At 42.9% G+C, this 15,234-nt stretch overlaps 1 protein-coding gene across 5 annotated transcripts in view; it reads right to left on the bottom strand.

Annotated features, from left to right (window-relative positions):
* The window catches only part of PLCB1 (phospholipase C beta 1), a 1,287,346-nt gene that overhangs the window by 386,753 nt on the left and 885,359 nt on the right, over positions 1–15,234 (bottom strand). For all 5 annotated transcript variants that reach the window (XR_003941444.1, XM_030196316.1, XM_030196317.1 and 2 more), the window contains one exon: positions 13,659–13,836. Coding sequence is in view for 4 of the 5 variants with exons in the window: in XM_030196316.1 (XP_030052176.1) it covers positions 13,659–13,836 (178 nt within the window). In the remaining variant the exon portion in view is untranslated. The remainder of the gene's footprint in view (positions 1–13,658; positions 13,837–15,234) is intronic.

Raw genomic sequence — 15,234 nt, 5'->3', positions numbered from 1 at the left:
ACCTCACCTAATGCCAGGGGCTGGAGGTCCAGTGGACCTCTCCTGCCCACCCCCAGACACCCCCTAACCCTCCGACACAAAAAAACCCCTCCCTGGTTGTCCTGTCGCGGTTATTGGTGAGCCCTTAGGTTCCTGGAGGCCCGGTAAGACCTCCAAGGACCGCCGCGCACCCCGAATATTCACCCGTGGCGACCGCCGTTCACTGAGGGTTGAGCCCTCAGCTGCAGGCGGCCAGCAGGACTGCTGGAACCACGGGGTGACGGCCGGCCTGGCAGGTAGTCAGCAACTCAGTCTCTAAAGGGCAGCTAGCAAGGGCGGCTAGCTGAGAGAGGCACTCAAGGTTAAGGGTGGCTAGCAAGGACGGCTAGCTTAAAGAGGAACACCGTCTCTGAAGGTGGCTAGCAAGGACGGCTAGCTGAAGAGGAACACAGTCTCTGAAGGTGGCTAGCAAGGATGGCTAGCTGGAAGAGGAACCCAGTCTCTGAAGGTGGCTAGCAAGGACGGCTAGCTTGAAGAGGAACACAGTCTCTGAAGGTGGCTAGCAAGGACGGCTAGCTGGAAGAGGAACCCAGTCTCTGAAGGTGGCTAGCAAGGACGGCTAGCTGAAAAGGAACACAGTCTCTGAAGGTGGCTAGCAAGGACGGCTAGCTGGAAGAGGCACACAGTCTCTGAAGGTGGCTAGCAAGGGCGGCTAGCTGGAAGAGGAACACAGTCTCTGAAGGTGGCTAGCACGGGCGGCTAGCTGGAAGAGGAACACAGTCTCTGTGTCGGCTCCTGGCAATAGAAACAGAAGCGCTGAACCCTTCTTGTTCCGGGGTTTAAATCCCCCGCCAGTCCATCCCCTCCCTAGAGATGAGCCAATCCTTTCAGCCCTGACAGGCCAGGAGAACCTGGATTGGTGGACCCGCCTCGCAGGCGGAGTTCCTTCTTCCATGCGCCAATCTGGCGCCAGTGGGCGGGACTTGCTTGCTGCCTAGCTCTGGCCGGGGAGACAACGCCGCCGGCGCCGCCATCTTGGCCGGCGTCCTCCCTTCCCTGAGGCCGGCATTCGCTCCCGCGAGTCGCCAGCCTCGGGCCGACCCGTGGAAGCGCTGGCCCCGTCGGCGGCTTGTCTCTGCTGCACGGGAGCCCGCGGCCCCCGTCAATCATCGCTCCCCGCCGCGGGAGCGCAGGTAAAGACCCGGAACGGGACACTGGTGGTGCAGTGGAAATCCTACCTCCCACCCTCCCTGGTGGTCTACTGTCTCCCAACCCCCCCCCGTACCTTGTAGTGACAGAGGATGAAGTAGCACTCCCTCCTCCTCCAAGTGCTACCTCCAAAATAGCAGTGCCCTGCCCAATGCATCCTGGGATGTGCTGGGTGGGGCATCCCTACCATATCCTCCCGCAGAAGTACCTCTATGATCAGAGCTAATAGAGAGCATGCATTTGCATGCTATTAGCTTTGATCATAGGAGTGTTATTGCCCTGTGCTGTTCTAATGCTAATTTTAGAGCGCTGTTTGGACCAGAGCGGGTTTTTGACCATTTGGCCTTCAAACAACTGGGAAAGCCTTTAATCCTACAGCACCAACTGGTAAGATTGCTGCTCCTCAGTTTTTTAGGGCTATGGTACCACCCAGTGAAAACGAATGTGACTTGGCCCAGCAAACCGAGAGACCTTGGGGATCCTAATTGTGTGTGAGAGAGGAAACTATAACCCCTACCAACCAAAGAGAAGGCAGAAATGTGAGAGACCAAACACCTGCATAACAGTGCTTAAAAGATCACCTCACTGCAATACCAAAGCTACCCCCAGCAGCCCCAGTTCACCCTTTGTAACTATAGGACTGGTGAATGCCAAATCAGCTGCTAAGAAATCTTCAGTGACCCATTATGTCATTCACGAACAGCATCTTGACATTTTAGGAATAAGTGAAACCTGGCTAGGTGAAAATTGGGGTTTAACACTGGCTGAACTATGTCCAACAGGTTTCAACATCCAACACCAACCAAGACCAGGAAGATGGGGTGGAGGGGGAGTAGTCATGATCCAGGATACAATCATACTGCACAGAATCACCATTCCCCAAGTAAATGAAACAATTTCTCTTTTAATCCAACTTGAAGAGGAGAAACCAATCTGGCTGCTCATGGTATACTGAGCACCTTGTAATAACACATTATCTGTGCAAGAACTCCTTGATCTGATTACTTAAGTGACCCTGAATTACCCTAGGATGGTGATCATTGAGAGGTTTCAATCTACACAATGAAACCACAGATACAACCACAGCTGCCTTTCTGGACACTAGGATTCACAAAGGTGATCAATTTTCCAACCCATGAAAAGGGTCACATACTAGACTTGGTATTCTAGAAAGGGGTTGACATCCCAGTATACTGGGATAGCAGTATTTCAAGTTTTCCATAAGTGACCACCTGAAACAAATGGCACCTCCAAGAGTTTGCAAGGAGATTGCAAGGAGTTTGTAATGAGATCAGAGACAAGAAAAAGCTGACTGCTGAGAACTTCCTAGAGGCCTTGGACAATCCACATGTGGATGAAAAGACAACTACAGTGTCAGAACAAGTTGGCATTTGGAATGCACATTTAGGCATGACCTTAGAGAAAACAGCACCACTAAAAAAAGGTCTTATGCCCCACTCACAAACACTACCTTGGTTTTCTCCAGAACTTGGATCCTTAAACGTGAAAGACTGAAACTGGAAAGGAGATGGCATAAATCTCGCCTAGATGAGGCCAGGTTAAACTGTAGGAAACACATGATGAAGTATCGCCAAACCTTAACAGCAACCAAAAAACAATATTTCTCTCAATGCATTGCGCAGGCTGCCAATTCAACCAAACGCCTGTTCAGTATAGTAAATAGCCTTCTGCAACCCCCACAACAGAACCAGCCTGCCCAGTCAAAACTGAACTGCAATGATTTGCTGCATACCTTGCTAACAAAATTAAAAGTCTCCACCAGGATTTACAAGCAGTCCCACCCAATCTCCAATCAGCTAACCAGGAACACACAAGCTCATCTCCTCCTGTCACAGACATATGGGACACTTTTAACCCAATAACAGAGGAGAGCCTTGACAAAATCCTAACAGAACTTTGACCAACCACCTGCTCCCTCGACCCCTGCCCATCAAAGATAGTGCAGCAGGCAAGAATGGGCCTCATAGAAGGCGCCTCAAAAATCGTGAACTCCTCTCTAATGGGCAACTACCATCAGCATTAAAAAGGGCAGTGATGTGCCCTTTGCTAAAGAAAAGCAATCTTGACCAACATCCCATTTTTAGGAAAACTTATAGAACACACTGTCTGTGTTCAACTTAGTCATTGTCTTTAAGACAGAAACTGGCTAGATCCATGTCAATCTGGATTCAGACTCAGTTATGGACCAGAAACGGTCCTCGTATCCCTACTAGATTTTCTTCACAGAAACCAAGATGGGATTTGCCTCGATGTTAGTACTGCTAGATTTCTCAGCAGCTTTCAATACTGTGGACCATGATATCATGCTAGCACAACTGGCAAAAACACAGTTATCAATGGAATAGTAGTTGCTTGGTTCAGATCTTATCTATTAGACAGGTAACAGTAAATAATGTTTGGTAGCAGCTCATCGCCACCATGGGCACTGACCTGTGGGGTATCACAAGGATTGATACCATCACAATTCTGTTCAATATCTACCTAAAGCCACTAGTCAAGCTGATTAGGTTGATGGACACTCAGTCCTACTTCTACACGGATGATATGCAGCTACTCATACTCATTGAACCTGATTTTCCCACAGCCCTGAATAAACTGACTACCTGTCTAGCATTAATTAAAGAATGGGCTAAAAACAACAAACTTTGCCTGAACCGAAGTAAAACCGAGCTTCTCTGGGTCCCTAATACAAGTGGCCACATTCCTGACATCAACATCTCTTTTGGGAAGTACGAACTCCCCCTCAAATCACAAGTCAGGAACCTTGGAATATAGTTAGATTCAGCACTCACTCTGATTCCCCAAATCCAAGCAACCTTCAAGAGCTGCTTCTACTATTTGTGACAGCTATGCTGTCTCTCTCCTTCACGTTGAGAAGGCAAATCTTATCCCAGTTGTGCATGCCATGATAACATCAAGACTGGATTACTTTAATGCACTCTACACTGGTCTGACTACAAAGGGTCTGCACCAGCTCCAGTTGATTCAGAATGCTGCAGCAAAACTAATAGAAGGTGGCAAGCAATGTGACCACATCATACCATTTTTGCAAAAATTTCACTGGCTACAAGTACAATACAGGGCTAAATGTAAAACTCTATGTTTGATCTTCAAGGCCCTAAAAGGAAATGGACCAGAGTACTTAAGAACAGGATCACCCTCTACACACCTTCAATGACAATAAGGTCCTCCCAAGGAGTATCCCTAACCACACCTTCTCCAAAAGACAATATATAATGTGACACCTGCAAGTGAACCTTCTCTGGAGTAGCCCCCCACACTCTGGAGTGCACTCCTTGAAAGGCTCCACTTAACACAAAACTATCTGTACTTCAGGAAGCAGGTGAAAGCATTGCTCTTCAACCAGGCCTTTAATGGAATAAGCAAGTACCTTCTTAGTCTCACACACACACACAAGGAGTGACATGGGCTGCAGATACTGTAGCAGGACATGGTTATCCAATCCTACTCTAGCTGAGATAATATTTGATCACCTCTCTGACCTCATGTGTAACTTTCTTTAAATTAGTCACCTTATTTTCTAACTCCTCTTACTCGTTTACCTATCTATATGTTCCATCTTTGTTACCCTATGCTGTCTATTAAAATGTTTCATTACATATTGTATTGACATTGTAAGCAGTATACTATGCCATACTTTGTTTTGTTATTTGAATATTTTTACTGTTATGTCTGTTGCTTATGTTTGACTTATTCTTGCTGTACACCGCCTTGAATGAATTCCTTCAAACAGGCGGTAAATAAATCCTAATTCAAATACAAATAATAAATACTTAACCCCCCATTGCCCCAGGTATACAATAAGTACCTGTATAGTTTCCAAGTTTATTAAAAATTTGATAAACTGCCTTAGGGTATAATGTATATTGCTTTGATTGTAATCACAAAAAGGCAGTATATTAAATCCCATTACTTTGCCATTTAAGTCTCCTCCAAGACAATTTTAACTGTATATAAGTGTGGCCATGCTGGAACATTCTGCAGGGGAGGTTTTTGAAATGTACCTGGAAACCATGGTATTCTGAGCTACCTGGATGTATCTGTGCAGACAACTCCACCTGCGCAAACTGCAGTTGTATATCACATTGCGCAAAATTCATACAACATATCTTTCTGTGAAGGAAGGTTTGATATGGAAGGAACATAACCTGAATATCGGGTACAAAGTTATTCTAAGACTGTCTCAAACTTCCTTGACTCCTACATATAACACTGGCAGGAAAGCAAGTCTCCATTCATTGTCCCAATCTAACCTGCTCGCTCTTCTGAACTGATATTATGGCTTCTGCTCACATTGGCATTAGATGTGGTGTTACGGGTTTCAAGAGGATAAGAGCCTTTGTTTACAACTCAGGTGCTACTAAGGGAGTGTTGTGAAGCAAACTGGAAAATTGCAATTGAGTGAAAACAGCTACGGTTTATTGCTCACAAAGCTGTGGAGGTTACTTGAAGTCTATGCAAGTAACTAGAATGGCCTTTCTGGTACATTAGAGACTTTTGAATCTAAACAACCGTTCCAGAGGATCCTTTTCCCCAATGTACCAAGTGGTGGAGAAGGAGGCAAATGATTATTTACCCTAACACTGAGTTCAAGGTGTTACAGTTTCTGAATACTATCTCTGCATGACACAGTTCAAAGCTTGAGGGAATCCAAAAAGTTATAAATGGCCCCACAGAGCCTTACTAACTGAGGGGTCCTTTTACTAAGGTGCACTGAAAAAATGGCCTGTGCTAGTGTAGGTGCGTGATTTGGAGACACCTGCATGCCAGTCACCTTGAACTACTACTGAAAAAGGAGTGACCTAAATCTAAGGGCCCTGTTTATTAAGCCACACTATAGGCGCGTCAGTGTTTTTAGCATGCGCTAACGCTAGAGACACCAATAGGAATATATTATTGCATGCTAATTTTACCATGCGCTAAAAATGCTAGCAAACCTTAGTAAACAGGGCCCTACATTTCTTTCCCTTCCTCTTCTCCTGTGGTTTGTGTGCAGTATCTACAAATTCACTGGTTAGTCAGGTGATTCAATTCCACCAGTCATGGGGAAGATTTATCTAGTCATATTTACAGACTTTCACTTTTGACTCAGTGTTGATGCACTTGTATTCTTAATAAACCAAAGTTTGATTGTACTAAATGTGCGACTCATATATTCCTGGAGAAAAGCTATTTGTGGAATTTCAGTAAAAATACTCCTAACCAGCTGCAAGTTCTTACTTCAGTAAAAAGTGAGGTTGTGCATTCATTAGTGAGTTTTCAAAAATATACTGTGGTGGGTCACATGATGCAGTGAGTGGAACAGATGTGGTTCCGTTGTGGTCTGGAGGTCCCCTGCTCTTGTTTTTTGGGCTTTTTGAGCTACTTCCCACAAGATCTTCGTTGGCAGCCCTGTGGGATACCTTAATGGGCAAAAGTTTCACTAAACCGGGGATTGTTACATCAGCAAGGCTCTCCAAAAAAAGACAGAGACAACATACAGTGCAGAGGACAAGATGGTGGAACCTGCAGGACCTGTGCCACGGGAATGCTCGGAGAAACAACTTGCATAATTTACTGTGGTAGTGACAAATACACTCAGTCATTTTGGCAACAGCTTCTCCACAGTGTTACAGCTCAATGGACCAGAGCAATCTCTTTGTCCCCTTAGCTGCTCTTTGATGCTCCGTGCATATCTTGGCCGGTTCTGCTGGGGCTCATGGGATATCTACACCGATTGGTGGTGAAGGGCAAGAAAGCGATTTTATTGTTCTGGTGAGAACCCTTGGCTCCCATGGTGGCACTCTGGCGGTCCCAGATGATTGCCTTGCTCTCCATGGAGCGCCTCAGTATTTCTGACCTTGATTCGGTGAAAGGACAACAATTTCAATGGATTTGGGAGCATTTTTGGGTGAGTTTGCAGCCAACAGTGCATAGCAGAATATTCAACTAACACATAATTTTGTTTCTCATGTAACCCATAGTTTGGTTTAGGGGTAGGGGTGGAGTGGGAGGTGCAGGAGGGGACCTGTTTATTACTGAAAATTGTTAGTTCTTCTTGTTGGTTTTGCTGTGTGCAGTGGTATGGCTGTATTTACAATTGTTTTTGAACCATTACTGCAAAGTTGTGTATAAAGATGATTTATACATTAAAAAAATTTTGCATGATAAATTGATTTAACACACACTAATGAATGAATTAGTGCATGCCATTTATTAATGCATATTAAAAAGCTACAGCACATGTTAAAAATTTTCCATTGAAATGAATTTGTGAAATGAACCAAAAAACATCCAAAAATTTGGAGTGAGGGGAAACAATTTAGCTTTACATATTCCTACTAGGAATGTCTCCTAGGAACCTTTGATAAGCTGATTTGGGAGGGCCCCACTCTGAATTATGCAATATGTCATCACCCTCATTTCAATATGCATGTCTCTCTTATCACTTTCCTGGTTATTATGTTGGTCTTTTGACATCATCAGCATTTAGAATTGAAATGCACGTACCTCACACTATGATGTCAACTCAAACTAAGGGCAAGACGTCAAGAACACTTTCCTGCACTTGGCTCAGGAAACTGCCTCATTTCAATGTTATCAATATTATCACTATAGCAACCAATGGAGAAATGATAATTAAAAGAAAACAAAAACATAATATTTGGTTGAGAAAATATTTTATATCTGTGTTCAAGTTCTAGAGTAGATACTGAAAAGGCTGCCATAGTTGTAACCCATAAGAATTTAGAAATGACATCTTATCCATGCCAAGAGGAAAATCCGCAGAAGCGAAAGACTGTAGCTCAGTACGTATAGAAGTGCTCACAAGAAGAGTAGTGTAGCCAGCAGGGCTCTTACAAAAAAGCAACAGGAGGACGAAAAAAAGATAAAATGCTTTATTCTTGAGACTACCCGACACAGCACCGTGTTTTGGCAAAGTGCCTGCTTCAGGGGTCTTAATGCAGTTTGTCAATCTCTTTGAACTAATGTGGATAAGACACACGCTGTCTTGAAAAAGACGTGAGGTTAAAAGTAGGGTGAATCAATCCAGGACAGGGATATAAGCACCGCAATCAAAAGTCACAGTGAGTAGGGTGTGATTGATTCACTCTACTTTAAACTGTAGGAGACTATGATAAAATGAGGAGAATGGTGAAGAAAATAAAACTTAGAAGAGCAGCTGTGAAGGTCAAAAATTTACATCAGGCATGGATACTGTTCAAAAATACCATCCTGGAAGCCCAGGCCAAATATGTTCCATGTATTAAAAAATGAGGAAGGATGACCAAACGACAGTTGGCGTGGTGAAAAAATGAGGTAAAGGAAGCTATTAGAGCTGAAAGAAAATCCTTCAGAAAATGGAAGGATCTGACTGAAAATAAAAAGAAACAGCATAAGGAAAGGCAAGTCAAATGCGCTGATAAGGAAGGCAAAGAGGGACTTTGAAAAAAAAGATTGCGTTGGAGGCAAAAACACATAGTAAGAATTGTTTTAGGTATATTAAAATCAAGAAACTGGCAAAAGAATCGGTTGGACTGCTAGATGACTGAGGGGTAAAAGGGATACTCAGGGAAGACAAAGCCATAGTGGAAAGATTAAATTAATTCTTTGCTTTGGTCTTCTCCGAGGAAGATTTGGGAGAAATACCAGTGCCAGAAATGGTATTCAAAGCTGACAAGTCAGAGAAACTGAATGAAATCTCTATAAACCTGGAAGATGTGGTGGCGAATTTGACAAATTAAAGAGTAGCAAATTGCCTGGACCGGATGGTAGTCATCCCAGAGTACTGATAGAATTGAAAAACGAACCTGCAGAACTATTGTTAGTAATGTTCTGTCCTCTGACAGCCTTTCCCTGATTGTAATGTGGCTCTAGGGTGGGTGTGACACTTTTTCTGTCATTCTCACTGTAGAGTCACATGAGTGTTGCATTGTTGGGGGTGTACTTATCAGGCAACGTGACTTCACTAGCCTGTCTGCATAGAACTGTTATATGATTGGTTATGCTGTTGCTAGTTGGCAGGCTCTGTTCCCATTGGTGGTTTTCCCCCTGCTCACTGGGTCAGAGTGTGCCCTTTTTCTGTTCCCCTTTAGTCTGAGGTAGGCTCCATTTGTTAGACAGTACAGAACCCTTTCCTGTGTTACCCTCTGTTTTTACCTTGAATATATCTTACTAAAAAAGATGTACTCCATTCAACCAGCTCTGAGCTAATGTTGTTTTCAGAATCACGGAAACTCTTTGCCATTGGGGCAGAACCTCTGATCTACAGTTGACTGTGAGTAAACATTATGTTATTCAAATAAAGGACTTTCAGAGAGATAGAGTCTTCAGGTGTGAACTGGTGAACCAAGGTTATACGTCAGGATATGAGACTTAGAAGCTACAAGTCTTAAAGGCCTGAACAAGTAATATGTAATTTATCTTTAAAATCATGCATGGTACTGGAAGATTAGAGGGTGGCCAATGTGACGCTGATTTTTAAAAGAGGTTCTAGAGGTGATCTGGGAAATTATAGACTGGTGAGCCTGATGTCGGTGCCGGGCAAAATGGTAGAGACTATTATAAAGAACAAAATTACAGAGCATATTCAAAAGCATGGATTAATAAAACAAAGCCAATATGGATTTAGTGAAGTGAAATCTTGCCTCACCAATCTATTACATTTCTTTGAAGGGTGAACAAACATGTGGATAAAGGTGAGACGGTCGATATTGTGTATCTGGATTTTCAAAAGGCATTTGACAAAGTACCTCATGAAAGACTCCAGAGGAAATTGTAGAGTCATGGGATAGGAGGTAGTGTTCTATTGTGGATTAAAAACTGGTTAAAAGATAGAAAACAGTATTCTCAATGGAGAAGGGTAGATAGTGGGGTTCCCCAGGGGTCTGTGCTGGGAGGGTTAAGTGACTCACCCAAGATCACGTGTTAGCAGTGGGATTTGAACCCTAGTCTTCCTGGTTAGGAGCCCACTGCTCTACAATCTCTATTGCAGACTGTGGCCTAAATGATTAATACATTATTTTTTTTTTGTGAAAGCATAAAGGTGGTGTGCATATTTTCACTATTTGCTATTTGGTAGAAAAAGACTGTATTTCTTGAAGCAAAATATCCTAGAATTAGCAAATTTTAGTTGCCTTTGTGGAAGAGAGTTTTCAGGGCCTGCTTGCTTTCACACCCAGACCTACTTCTCCTACATATGGTAATGGCCTGGCAGGATAGGGGGAGGAGGGACCACATTATCACCACTGTTCCCTCTAAGCTGAGCTTGAGTTTCCAACGTCATTGCTAGGGGGTGGGGGTGGGGCTTCAATATTTTCAATATGTGTTTTCAATCACTAGGGTCAGGCAGGTTCTTTGGAGTTATGCACAGCTTGCCTGTCTATCACTCACTATTGAAAATGTGATAGTGAAACAGCACTACCCACTGGCAGGGCTGTAGGTGGAGGACTCCCACTCAGTTTAGAGGGAACAATGACCGCCTGCTTCTCTTTTCTACATTACTATTTCATGTCTCAGTTCCTTTCTCACTGTCAGTTCTTTGCTTCTTCTCTGTGTGTGTGGGATGTTTAGATGAATGTAGCAGCAGTTAGCTGGGCAGGAAGGGTTTGGCATCTTGTTTTATCTTATCTTCTTTTTCAACCAGTTGACATGCTGATCCTGCAGCTGCATGAGCAGGATGAGCAGAAGCCAACACATTCCTCAGCAGCATCAGTTGAGGAGGCATGGAAGAGCCCACCTCATTCATTTTCCTCACAATTTTCTCAAGGGTAATTTTTTAAAAAGCATTATGTTTTGTAAATTAAACTTGTATTCTGCATATGTTTCCATTGGGGTTTTTTCACTTTCTAAATTAACTGCTTATGCCAGGATGTATATGAACTGGAAAATCTAAAGGTGTACTTATGAGTGGAAGTGTTGAGTATGTGGCATGAGGTAGGGGTACAAGTGAAATATATATGCAGTAGGTTGTATCCTAGAATGGAAAAGATTTATCTGATTAAATTTGGCTGTTAACCGGATAAATCTTTTCCATTCCAAATTTGGGGCCAATTAGAGGGTAATTTTATAACTGGTCACCTGGATTAAGAGGGCAAAAGAGGCCTATTTGTAGCCTATGTTATAAAGGTAGATAGGTGCCCAAGTGTTTTTATTAAATATTATCAAGTGCAAATCCTTCAGAAATCGCACTAAAGTGAACCTGCATACAGAGTTGCATGTGTAAATGTATATGCTGTGGCCACTAGGGGTCACCCTAGGGTTCATGTCCCAGTCTCGATGACTTGAGTGACAGAGTGTGTGGGCCTTAAAAGTCTCACTCAGGTATGGCTGGTACAGAGAGGGAACTGCAGCTTTCTTGCTATTCTGACTCCCCCCCCCCCCCCCCCCCAGGACTAGCCTAACCTAAACCTATGGGAACCTTTTCTAAAATAACCATAACTCACAGCATTTCCCAGAAAAGCCAAACTTTAATGGTGATTATAGCAAACAGAAAATATATGCCTTTAATCCTGAATCACCTCATAGAACTAAATAATATGTAAGAGACAAAGATAACTAAACAATAATACGTTCCCATTTCTTTACAGATAGTAGGACATCAAACCTATTTCCAACCCAGCACTCTGGCATATTGCTCTTCCTGGGTTGCCTATTATGGACTTCCTCTCTGGGTTCCCTCCTGCTAATGACCCTCTCTGGTTCCACAGCACTTGTTTCTCTTACACACTCAACTCCTCTTCCAAGTTCAGCTTGCCAGTGCTACCTGTTTGGACATCTCTAACATTTAGCAAGTGCTTATTTATAGCACATGCTAAAAACTCTAGCACGCCTTTATAAAAGAACCCCTAAATGACTTCAATGTAAACAATAGAAAAATATTTAATATATACTAATTTTCATTAGAATCACTCTATTCATTATTGAACCCTCAAGTTGGGTTGTGAGACATCAGATATTAAATCAATAATACACTATAGGATCTCCTCTAGCACAAAGCTATTTCAGATATGAAGCTTTAAACTGCCATCAATCATTTGCATCAAATAACCCGATTTACACTAATATTAAAAACACTGAAAATATCACACCAAAAATCGACTTCCAAAATAGTTAAGATAATGAGAGAAAGAAGCAACTACTTAGCTGGAAACGACACACAGTCCACAGTGCTGTGAAGGCGAGTTCATGTGACAAGATGCCCACATACAGTCCAAAGGTGTTTTGGTCAATGTATCCTGCTTCAGGAATGATTTGTAAAGCAGTCACCAAGACCAGCTTTTACTGGCTGTATGCAGACACCACCAGCTTTGTGGGGCCAGGGGCAGTTTAAAGCAGGGGCGTAGCCAGACAACAGATTTTGGGTGGGCCTAAGCAAGAAGTGGGTGGGCACCAAGTGTTCTCCCCTCACCACCACCACCACCACCAAAAAAATATCTCAGCTGGTGGGAAAATGCTTCTTTCCACCTTAGCACACTACAGCAGGCATGTGCTGAAAACTGAGAATGCGTAGGTGCCGGTATCGTGGAGAGTAGCGTTTTTGTTACCATCAGGGGAAAGACTTCAGCTGGGGGAGCTTGGAATCCCCACCAGCTACTGCTAAAATTGTGTTACTGTTGGGTGGGCTTGAGCCCTAAGTGGCCCACCTGTAGCTACGCCACTGGTTTAAAGCTTCATATCTGAAATAGCTTTGCACTATAGGAGAGTCTATAGCTTATTATTGATTTAATATCTGATGCCTCACAGCCCAACATGGTATTGCCATTAGCATGCAGCCTTTACAAAATATTAGCACTTATTTTGTAGGCGGTAAGGGCTTATGAGCTAATCTTGTGCTAATCAGTTAGCGCAGGGTAATGTAGATGTGATGATTAGTGCAGAAACACCCACTCTCCACCCCCCAGACATGCCCCCTCCTGCTAAAAAATTTAAATACACACATTCCCCCGGACTCTATATATCATGCCTAAATTTCCACACGGAAATCCAAGTATATTCCATAACAGTGCGCATAACTTAATTGGTTAACAAGTTAATCAGCACTGTTAATTGGATGTTATCAAGCAATTAGCACTAATTGGCATTATTTAGAACTTACGTGCAGAACTCGCTAAGCGCATTCTATAACATGGTGTGCATAATTTGTAATGTGCGTTGTCAAAAATGGGGTGTGGCCATGGGCGTGGAATGGACAAGTCATAGCTGTTCTGACAATTTACACGTGGTGTAATCACGCCGCCTAAGCTTCTCACGACTAATTATAATTGCGTGGATGGCCATCAGCGTATTCTATAAATTGCATGGAAATTTTGTAGAATACGTTTAGGCAAAAGTGATTTCTGCTCGGATTTTCCAGGTGCCAAATACTGAATCTCCCCCATTATGTCATAATGCAACTTAGAAAATAGACCCCTTTACTTAGTTCCGCACTCTCTGAACTAAAGCCTCACCTGCTCCAGGAGATGAAGGTTCAAATACACTGGATGTGTCACTGTAGGTATTTGATGCTTGTTCCGAGAGCTTCTTTTTGGCACTCCCATCTGAAGACTTATGTGATTTCTTTTTGTTTTTCACCAAGATTTTGTGCATCAAGTCCATAGGGCTTGGCAGGGGCACTCCAGATTCAAGCTTTTATTAAAGAAAGATACCTTAAATATTAAGTCATATTAGGTGAAACATTTAATAGGCAAAATACAGGTTTTTTTTTTTAATTAAATACATGATTGGCCATCCTTAAAAATGTGTTCATGCCCTAATGATACTGTTAAAGGCATCTAAGGACCGGCTAAGAGAAGCCAGACAGCAGAAAAGCACAGAGCTAGGTTTAATGGCTGTGGAGTAAACTTCTCTTAAATTCTGCTTCCGTTAGTTCATTTAGAAAGAGGGTTAGAAAGCATGAAATAAGGTTTCATTTGAATTCTAGGCAGAGAATGATTTTCAAAAACTTTTCTATACATAAAACAGGGTTGTATCTCAGAAATGGAGCTTCTGAAAACTGTTGCGCTACATATATAAGCATAACTGCATACAGCTAGTAGAAAATTAAATGTATGCATGTGGAGGGTCATGTTTTTTTAACAGGGCACCTAGACTGATACGGCAGGAAGGTTCCAGGTTTTAGCCTATTTTATGAAGGCAGGCCCCTATGTGGTACCACATATCCTGCAGAAATAATACCTAGATTGTGGGTGCTGACATTTATACCTGCTCAGGAAAAGGCTTAAGTGTTAGCACATGATATACCCGTGTATTTTAGAAAATATGCATGTAAATGAGGACTCCACCCACAGTCTGCCAAAGTCCTCCCCTGAGCACCCTCACTTTACAACAGTGATTCCCAAACCTATCAGTCAGGTTTCCAGGATCTCTGCAATGAATATGCATGCGATCGATTTGCATACACAGCTTTTTTTTTTTTTTTTAGTATGCAAATCGATCGCATGCATATTCATTATGGATATCCTGAAAACCTGACGGGCTGGGGTTCCCAGTGTGTTTTTAGGCACGACCTAATTTTATGAGGCCTTTGAATTGTGTAAATCAATATTCTAGCTCTGGAATTTCAAAATATCATTCCAGCCTTCATCAAATAGTTTTCAAGAGCATTCGGCATTAAGACTCCTGATGCAGGCCTAACGGCCGAAACACGACGTTGTGTCGAGTCTTTATACCTCAATAAACATCTTTATTATTATATATCCTTTCAGTCTTTGGAATCCTTGGTCGCCCTCCCACTTTTATTTCAATCAATATTCTACACATGACAATGATTTATGAAATGGCGTCCTCATTAGGGAGGCAATGGAGGAGTAGCCTAATGGTTAGTGCAGTTGGCTTTGATCCCAGAGATCTGGGTTCAATTCCTACTGCAGCTCTTTGTGACCTTGGGCAAGTACAAAGGCACACAAGGGCCTACATATGCACCAAATTGTCATTACTGTCCAGCTACCATGTGCTCCAGGTGGCAATTCTGAATTTGGCGCACACCAAAAACACAGGGCAGAAAATATTTTCTATTTTCTACTG

Source organism: Microcaecilia unicolor, chromosome 3, assembly GCF_901765095.1.
Source record: "Microcaecilia unicolor chromosome 3, aMicUni1.1, whole genome shotgun sequence".
NCBI lineage: Eukaryota > Metazoa > Chordata > Amphibia > Gymnophiona > Siphonopidae > Microcaecilia > Microcaecilia unicolor.
This window is presented reverse-complemented; position numbering and strand designations above follow the sequence as displayed.